Here is a 10,252-nt window from a genome sequence, read left to right on the forward strand (position 1 = left end):
TTTCATCAGTAAGGGAATCCAGGGTTATGGAGAAAAGACAGGAAAGTGGATGTGAGGGATGTCGGTCGGATCAGGCATGATCCTATTGAATGATGGAACAGGCTTAAGGGGCCCAACAGCCTGCGTTGTTATGGTCTCATGTCCTGGATATGCAGAGAGCAGCAGGTCTTCTACAGGCTGAGGGGGAATGTGCTGGGCCCTCGAGACTGCCATGTGAGCATCACTGGGATAATGAAGATTTGCCAAATTGCTCCTACTGAGTTGAGAACTTTTTTTTCTCTTTATTCGTGGGATGTGGGTGCCAATGGCTGGGGAGTGGCTAGCTAGGCTGTTTCCGAGGGCAGTTTAGAGTCAACCACGTTGCTTTGGGCCTGGAGTCACATGTAGGCCAGACCAGTTAAGGGTGGCAGATTCCCTTCCCTAAAGGACATTAGTGAACCAGATAGGTTTCTAAGGCAATTGAGAATGGTTCCATGGTCGTCATCAGACTTTTTTAATTCCAGTTTTTTTTTATTGAATTAAGATTCACCATCTGCTGTGGTGGGATTCAAACCCGGGTCCCCAGGGCATTACCCTGAATCTCTGGACTACTAGTCCAGCGACAAATACCACTATGCCACTGCCTCCCCGTGAATTCTCTTGTCTGTCTTCTCTGCAGATCGGGGAGAGCGACAGAGAGACCGGATGTACAATTACAGTAACAATAACCAGCAGTGGGGACCTGACCGACATCACCCATACGACCAACACAGATACAAGGACCATCACTTCGGGGACCGGAGGCCGCGCGGGGATCCCCACAGGAACTCTGGCAATTATCGGCCAAATAACATTCACCGCAAGAGACCATACAACCAGTACAGCAACGAGCGAGACCACCGTGGTCACCGGGATTACTATGACAGGTGCCTTTCATTTGTTGCTTACTCAGTAGCAGTTGCGACTCGCGCAGGGTTTGTCTTATCAAAACAAAGCAGCTATTCGTGGTTTTGAAGTCATGCCACTATATGATCATAGAATCCCGACAGTGCAGGAGAGGCCATTTGTCCCATCTAGTCTGCACCAACTCTCCGACAAACTTTCCCACACAAGCCCTCTCCCCCACCTTGTCCCCGTAACCCCATGCATTTACCATGGCTAATTTCCCCTAACCTACACATCTTGGGGCACTAAAGGACAACTTAGCATGGCCGGTCCACCTAACCCAACCATCTTTGGACTGTGGGAGGAAACCGAAGCACCCGGAGGAAACCCATGTAAACATGGGGAGAATGTACAAACTCCACGCACATGATCGCCCAAGGCCAGAATTGAACCCGGATCCCTGGCACTGAGGCGGCTGCGCCAACCACCAGTGTGGCACGGTAAACCGGGGGGAAACAAAGCAACAGCTCTAAAGCTTTTAATATGTGAACTAGGTCTGATCCCTTTGCATGTTTCACACAACTCAGCCACACTATATCCATCATGTATTTTCTCCTCTGTTTCCCTCTCCTGAGTTTTCTGTCGATTTCCCCCCCCCACCCCCTCCCCTCCCCTCAGTTAGTGTGTCTGTCTACCTTCTGCTCTAAGTATTGTATTGTATCTTTCTTTGATGCCATGCACTTATTTCCTCTTTTCTGCGGCCATTTCCTTGTTAGTCTTCCCGTCTCCAAACTCAGTTCATCCTTTGAAATATTTTGGAGGGCTTCAGCAATATTCATCTCTTTCTAGAGTCATACAGTGCAGAAAAGGCCATTCAGCCCATTGAGTCTGCACTGACAATACCTACCACTGAAGTCGCGTTAATCCCATTTTCCTGCACTTTTCCCGTACCCTTGATATTTCAAGTGCTCATCCAAATACTTTTTAAAGATTGGAAGGTTTCTGGCTTTCACTACCTTCCCAGACAGGGCATTCCAGATTCCCACCACCCTGTGAGTGAAAACACTCAAATCCCCTCTGAATCTCCTGCCCCTTACCCTAAAACAATGCCCCCTCGTGATTGACCCCTCAACCAAGGGGAACAGCTGCTCCCTGTTCACCTTGTCCATACCCCTCATAATATACACCGCAATCATGTCCACCCTCTGCTCTAAAGAAAATCTAAGCCTATCCAGTCTCTCCATATAGCTCAAATGCTCCATCCCGAGCAACATCCTGGTGAATCTCCTCTGTACCCTCTTGAGTGCAATCACATCCTTCCTATGGTGAAATGACCAGAACTGCATTCAGTCCTCCAGCTGTGGCCTATCCAACACCCTGTACAGCTTTAACATAACCTCTTTGCTCTTATACTCTATGCCAAGACTGATAAAAGCAAGTGCCCCATATGCCTCCTTAACTATCCTATTCACCTGCTCTGCCGACTTCAAGGATTTGTGAATAAGTACCCCAAGATCACCCTGTTCCTCTGAGCTTCTCAGTGTCCCGCCATTCATTAAATACTCCCTCATCTCCCGTGGCAATTGAGAATATGATAGCTATCTTTGTGGCTAGACTTGGAACAATTCTTGGACAAGTTAGCTTCGGTCACTTAAGCCTTTCTTCCGCTTTCTTCCAGGCGTCATCAGGATCTGAAACGACGCAGGTCAGACGAGTTCAGACCTCAGGACCACCACAGTTTAGGGCACCAACCAGACTTCCGGCGATTGCCCGATCACAGACCCCCTGGGGCCTACCACAGCCAGGGGCCTTCTGAACAGTATAGACTCTTCCACCCTGAAAGGCCGATGGAGCACAAGGCGCCCGCAGCAGACCACCGCTCACCGCTCTCTCAGAAATCACCGCATGATTCAAAGTCCCCCCTTGAGCATCGGTCCCCTCTAGACCGCTCACTGGAACACAAGAATACTCCTGACTATAACTGGAACATGAGGAAAACGTAGAGGCTGCTCTGAGGAAAATGGGAAACTGCTCCACGGTTCTCCATTTCTTTAAATTTAAACAACAAATAAAATCCACACTTTCCCTGTTCTCACCACACAAAAAAAAAATCTGAACGGCTGCTGTGATATCAATTGCACAATGAATGTGAAACAGGTTCGTGAGAATGAGGAGAGATTTTTGCTGCTTGGACAAAAAAGCTCGCAATTACGGAACTTTTTTTTTTAAAAAAAGGAAGGGAGAGAGAGACGGCGTCGTCACAGAGATCAAATTCGTGCGCGCGTGTTGGTTCTGAAAAGCTCGCTGGTCAGGAAGGGAGGGGAGAAGATTGGTCTTTTGGAAGATGGCTGCTAGACTGCAGGCGGTGATTTTAACGATGCGTTACCCAGGACGGGCGTCAGCAGCGAGTGCAATTCACAAAGGATGTCATATCTCCTGTCAGCTTTGTCTGTTCATGGTTTCTGCCAAAATATTTCTATGTTTTATCCTAAATGTGCGTGATGAATACTCTTCTCTGTGCTGAGTAGTGTTGGGCAGGTCAATTCTTTTTCTAAATAGTGTTCCAAATTCAGCAGTGGAACTGACTTGTGGTTCCACGCCAATGTGTAGAGAGCGGTGTTGAGGCGGAGATGAGGGTAGGGGGCCGGGTGGCTGGACGTGTTACCCTGTCTTCCAGCACTCCCGTAACCTGCCCGAGAAATACCAAAAAAAAAGGGAAATGGGATGGTCAGAAAATCTTCCATCGACGCGCGTTTCGTGTCTGACTAGAGGGGACGGAACGGCAATGCAGAGTGGCCCAGGGCGCGAGCACTTTGTGGTCAGCGCAGATGCGCCTTTGGTCCGATTTCTGGAACCTGCCTTTAGCATATAGTGTTGTCATTTTGCAGCAAAAGTATTAGGACTTTACAAACACAAGAATCGCAGAAGAAAATATCAGTATCTTGATTCTAATGGCCAGTCCTCATGATCTGCATTTTAGATGCTGCGTGTTGCACTTGGTCGCAGTTGTAAGCACTTTGTTCTGTTTGCTTCTCCTCACCCTGCCTGTCCCAAGCTTCCTTCAACCTTGGATACTGTAGATTGGTTAACCCTCAAGTAAAATAACCTATTTTTTTATAAATTTGTTCCAACCTGTGTTTGTTGGGGTGGTTTGGGGGTAATTTGTACGGGAGGGGGAAAATATTACTGAACAGTGGAGAAGAAAGGAGGAACACGTAACCAGAGTGAGAAGCCAGGGTCTGCTTTATTAAGAGAAATAGTCTCCAAGCGATTCAGTGTGCCATGGGGTGCGGAGATGGCCGATATTGGTGTTCAGGTTTCCTCAACCCTCCAGGATTGTTGGATGCAGGGCTGACTGCCGGAGTGGTTTGTTTAATCAGTGTTTCAAACCATGGAGAATGTGGCACTTCTCTCTTGCACCCCTCCCCGCCCCCCCTTTCAATCCAGCTGCTATCACCTACATACACATCCACACACCACCAATGCATGCACCGCATGCACATTTGTGCCTGGGCGCACACACGCAGTCAGCAACCAATTCTCTTGCCCGCGATCATGGCTAAGGGCATTCTACTTAGTAAGCCAGTCCAACTAAATTTATTCTCTTCATAAAAAAAACACCCCTTTTTGGGGCTCCTATGAACTTTATTCATTTTTTTTTTAAGAAAGTGATTTCTAATCCGTGTTAATTAACTTGTCCGTGTGTTGATGCGCTAAAGAAGCTCTGGAGTCTGGCTTCAACCCACCTATGTTCAGCTGTGCTGGAGATATTCCATGTGTCCCCATGTTCCCTCGTCTTTCCTCCAAAGCTGCACCATTTGTGAAACCAAATAACAGGAACTAATTACTCAGACCTTCATAAATCAAAGATTCAATAAAATGTGCAAGGCTTAAGGTACACTAAACTGGGATGTCCCCAAGTCTCTCTGTCAACAATAAAATGTCGCCTCGACTTAAATTATAATTAAAAATTCCCATGGAATTTAATTTTTTTTTAAACTGAATACGGACAAGTGTGTATGGCTAGTTCATGCCAAACTTTTAGCTGCTGCTTCAACGTTGCGTTGACCCCCTAGGGTGGGACTCAGCGTTGCCCACTGCAGCAAGTGTCACAGTTGCCACTTGCTTCTTGGAAAAGAAAGGTCAGTTTGCAGGAGTGAGGGGAGGCCTGCACCAAGCCTCCGCTGCCCCGCGTTAACGTTCAGTTTGAACAGTTCAATTATTCGGTTCATGGGCTTTTGCTAATGAGGATAGCTCTGTTATGGTGGGGGGAAAGGCAGCCTGATTGGACAGCCTTGATAAGAGTTGAGCAGCAGTGGTTCAAATTGGCAGCTCACCACCGCCTTTCCGAGGTGCAAGTAGGGATGTTGCCCATGCCAGCAATGCCCACTTCCCATGGCTAAATATATATCTTAATATAATCCTGTTCAAAGCTCTACGTAGTCCTTCATGTGTCTGGTGCACTTAACCAGAAGGCATTTGACTTCACAGTGGACCTGATACAGTACTTGCCTTCTGGTTGTTTTAGTTATTACATGAGAATTGTTTTTAAAAACTCAATAAAATACTCAATGATTTAGGGGTACGGGAAGGCTGAAGGAGTCCCCTTCTGAATGGTGTGCTCATAGAGAACTTGGTCTCTGGGCAACCAGTTCATTAAACTCTGCCAATTCTCTGCCTTTCCCTTTCTCACTGTTTTGCCCAGATGACAAGTCCAGTGGAAACCCCAGCTCCTTCGAAGCTCCCCACCCCCAAATATCTCTCATCACCGAGCGACCTTTTAAATGTCCAAACTGCAGGAAGTGCTTTAAAAATTCCGTGAAGCTGATGTACCATCAACGTGTTCCCACTGATGAGAGAGTTTTCAGTTGCTCTCACTATGGGACTGGGTTCAGTCGATCATCCCAACTCAGTGCACTCCAGCGAATTTACTTTTAGTTACGGATTGGCACATGTCCTCACTACGTTACTTCAACACGCCAGCGTTGACATGTTGCTGATATGATTGCACAGTTCTACCACCTTGCCGCACCATATCTAGACGTTAAAATGTGGTGCACGTACAGACCAGTGAGTTGGACACGTCTCCACAGGAAGAGTAGGAGTCAATGGTTCCATTAACTGGACCATCCTGCTGACGGTATTAGAGCTAGAATATTCTTCTCCGCTAACATAATTGAGAACGAGGTGACAAAACAGCACTGAATCCCAGCTTAATAAGTTTATTTATTAGTGTCACAAGTAGGCTTACATTAACACTGCAGTGAAGTTACTGTGAAAATTCCCTTGTTGCCACACTCCGGCTGAGGGAGAATTTAGCATAGCCAATTCACCTAACCTGCACATCTTTGGACAGTGGGAGGAAGCCAGAGCACCCGGAAGAAACCCACACAGACACAGGGAGAACGTGCAGACTCCACGCAGACAGTGACTCAAACTGGGAATCGAACCCGGGGTCCCTGGCTTGGACAGTGCCCTACCACCAAGCAGGCTCTGTCTGAATGGTGAGTTCAGAGAGACAAGAAGAACTGAGCTTACATATGTGCCTCGGTTGACGAGGGGCAATGTGAGTTTGGACTTGGTCAGGTTTAAGAGAGGCAACATTCTGAATCTAGGTGGAATGAGTTGGGAAGTGTGTTTGTGCTACCTGTTTACTTGGTTTATAATGATCCACAACGGCACTTCATAACTGTGCTGATTTATCTCTTCAATGCAAGAATTAGAATTAAATTGAGAGTGAAGAGGGCTGGCGAGAGTTGAGGTTACACTTAGGACCGTGGGGAAAATCCGAGGTTACAGTAACTCAATAAAAATGTGGTTGTCAGTACTGAGCCAAGCCGTGCTAAATCATGGGTCTGTGATGAACCTTTCAAGTGGCAAGGGTGAAGGTGCTTCTAGTGGTCCGATGCACAAAGAAGCTCGTGGACCCCACCATCAGGGCAGGACAAAGATCCTCTTGCTGTGCCCTTCGTGAATAATTCTTACCTACCAAGAGATTTGTAACAGTGAACAGTGGGTACTCCTGCTGGTTCAGGCCAATGAGGTCCAGGAACAAGACCATATTGGAAGCTGTTTCTGAAGAAAGGCTCATCAGGGATGAGGAAAACTCAACGGCAGACCTAGGCTGTGAATAATGTTTGCCTTCTAACAGTGCCATTGTCATAAGAATTATTGAAAGTCGTACAGCATTTTGGTATTTAACAGATACAGGCACATCACACGAGTACAACTAACTTCTAATAATTTTTAATTGCTGGAAAAGAAAGTTCCAAGACATCCTGTAGGGCGGAATTGCATTTACCAGCCTTCATTTCTTCACATAAGTAACAGGCTGCTGTCACCGTTTCAACATTGCGTCTCCGCACCAGATACCCGAAGCTGTAGCGAGAATATATTCCCCAATTTTAATTTTTCTTTTAATTTTTCTTTTTAAAAAATGGCTCTTGCCTCAAATTTTAGAGAGAGCAACAATGAAGGAGATGTTAGTGGTGGAAAACGAGAAGAGAAACTACGCTGCCAATGGTCCCACTTAATTTCTGTTTTGCTAAGAGGGTTGGTACAGAGTTCCTGTAAAACTTGTGGACTTTTTTTTAAAAAATGACTTTAAAAAAAGTAAATATTAATTTATATTTGTGAAAAGGCCACTGTTAGTGCATTTTGGTGTAAATACTTTGTTTATAGTACGTATTAAATTTTCCTACACCTTAACAATTTGCTGTTTTAATTATTACGGCAGAGATGTCGGTTTTGCTTTATTGTAACATGGATTGGTGGGACCTCCTTATCTCTGGGGTGATGGTGACGTCAGCAACCACCTACATTTATATAGTGCCTTTACTGATCCAGGGCACTTGGCAGCAACATTCCCAAACAAAATGTGATACTGAGAGACATGCTGACTAAAAGCTTAGACCAAGAGGTAGATTCCTAAGGAGTGTCTTCAAGGATATGAGAGAGATGTGGGGAGGTTTAGGAAGGGAATTCTCTTGAGGTGTAGGCATCTGAAAGCAGAGCAACTAATAATGGAGCGATTAAATGTGGGGATGTTCACTAGGCCAGGATTGGAGAGGCGCCGTGATCTTGAGAGGATTGTTGGGCTGGGGAAGGTTAGAGAGAAAGGGAGGAGTGAAGCTCGAATGAGATTTGAAAATGAGAGTGAATTTTCCAACAACTGAGCTGGACTAACCAGGAGTCAAATTGGATGAGTTTCTGTTTATGGAGGGCGGAGTCCTAAAATGTTGCATTAATTACCAATCCCTGGGGGTCGCCGGGGGTGGGTGTGATGAACCCTGCCCTTTTTGCAGTCTTGTGAAGTTTGTGGACCATGCTTATATAGCTTGTCTTAGACTGCACCCTCTTTTGTCATTTAAAATTGTAACAGTTCTGCACTTGAATCCCACACTTCAGATTTACCTGCCTCCCCTACCCTCTCAGGCAGCACATTCCATATTTTCACCACCCTCTGGGTGAAAATATTTTTCCTCAGATCCCCTCTAAAACACTACTCACTTTAAACTTTTTCCCTCTGGTCTTAGACCATAAGATATAGGATCAGAATTAAGCCATTTGGCCCATCGAGTCTGCTCTGCCATTCAATCAAAGCAGATATGATCCTCATCCCCATTCTCCCTGTAACCCTTGATCCCCTTATTGATTAAAATCCTATCTCTGTCTTAAAGACACTCAATGACATGGCCTCCACAGCCCTCTGGCAATGAGTTCCACAGATTCACCACCCTCTGGCTGAAGAAACTCCTCATCTCCGTTTTAAAGGAGCGTCCCTTCACTCTGAGGTTGTACCACTCCCACTAGTGGAAACATCCTCTCCATGTCCACTCTAAGCCTCTCAGTATTTTGTTAGTTTCAATTAGATTCCCCCTCATCCTTCTAAACTCCTGCATCTCTGCCATGGGGAAAATATTCTTACGGTCTACCCTATGTATACCCCTCATGATTTTGTGTACCTCTACCAGATTCCTCCTCTACTCCAGGGAAAACAAATCCAGCCTATCCAGTCTCTTGCTGAAGCTTTCCATCCCAGCCAACATCCTGGTGAATCTCTTCTGTGCACACTCCAGTGCAACTGCGTCCTTTCAATATTGTGGTGACCAGAACTGCACAGCATTCTATCTGTGGCCTAACCAATGAGTTGTGCGAAGACCTACTCCTACCTACCTCGATGGGGTGGCAAATGAAGTCAAGCATTCTGTATGCCTTCTTCACTACCTCTCTACCCATGCTGCCACCTTCAGGAATCTATGCACTTGTACACCAAGGCCCCTTTGTCCCTCAACACTCCCTCAGGACCTACCGTTCATTGTGTATATCCTACCCTTATTAGACCTCCCAAAATGTATCGCCTCCCATTTATCAGGATTGAGTGAAACTGCAGGGACAATCCCACTGAACTGGACCAAAGCAGTGGTACTCCATAGAAACCCTACAGTGCAGAAAGAGGCCAGTTGGTCCATCGAGTCCGCACCAACTCTCTGAAAGAGCATCCCACCCAGGCCCTACCCTACACGCTATCCTTGTAACCCTGCACATTTGCCATAGCTAATCTACCTAACCTACGCATCCCTGGACACTAAAGGATAATCTAGTGTGGCCGGAATTGAACCTGGGTCCCTGGCGCCGTGAGGCAGCAGTGCTAACCACTGTGCCACTGTTCATGGAGAATGATGAGGCCAATGCATTCGATAAAGCAGTGGGGGTTAGGGAGGGCTTCAATAATCAACCTCGTTATTATCAACGATAAAAGCAAATTACTGCAGACGTTGGGACCTGAACCAAAAACAAGTGCTGGAAAACCTCAGCAGTTCCGACAGCATCTGTGGAGAATAGAGTTAACGTTTCAAATTTAACTCTGTTCTCTCTCCATAGATGCTATCAGACCCACTGAGATTTTCCAGCATTTTCATCACAGAATCATAGAATTCTACAGTGCAGGAAGAGGCCGTTTGGCCCATCGAGACTGTACCGACCACAATCCCACCCAGGCCCTATCCCCTTGACCCTATGCATTTACCCTAGCTAGTCCCCCTGACACTAAGGGGCAATTCAGCATAGCCAATCCACCTAACGCGCACATCTTTGGACTGTAGGAGGAAACACACAGACAAATTCCACACAGACAGTGACCCGAGGCCAGAATTGAACCCGGGTCCCTGGTGCTGAGAGGCAGCAGTGCTAACTAACCACTGTGTCACCATGCTGCCTATCACTATTGTTCCCAAACTGGCAAAGCTGCTTGCAGGAAATGTTTGGTCAAACTTTGGTTTGAACCTTGCTGGCATGGTAGCACAGTGGTTAGCACTGCTGCCTCACAGTGCCAGGGCCTTGGGTGACTGGCTGTGTGGAGTTTGCCCATTCTCCCCGTGTCTGCGGG

The 10,252-nt window shown here is 46.6% G+C and overlaps 1 protein-coding gene across 3 annotated transcripts in view; it reads left to right on the plus strand.

The window, feature by feature from the left end:
* Positions 1-7,289, plus strand: part of chd2 (chromodomain helicase DNA binding protein 2) — a 113,449-nt gene extending 106,160 nt beyond the window's left edge. For 2 of the 3 annotated variants that reach the window (XM_078241287.1, XM_078241286.1), the window contains 2 exons: positions 659-905; positions 2,543-7,289. In XM_078241287.1, coding sequence (XP_078097413.1) covers positions 659-905; positions 2,543-2,867 — 572 coding nt within the window. In that variant the 3' untranslated portion in view covers positions 2,868-7,289. The remainder of the gene's footprint in view (positions 1-658; positions 906-2,542) is intronic. The other variant, XR_013500765.1, reaches the window with a different exon arrangement.
* The last annotated feature ends 2,963 nt before the right edge of the window (positions 7,290-10,252 follow it).

This window comes from Mustelus asterias, chromosome 24, assembly GCF_964213995.1.
Source record: "Mustelus asterias chromosome 24, sMusAst1.hap1.1, whole genome shotgun sequence".
Lineage (NCBI taxonomy): Eukaryota > Metazoa > Chordata > Chondrichthyes > Carcharhiniformes > Triakidae > Mustelus > Mustelus asterias.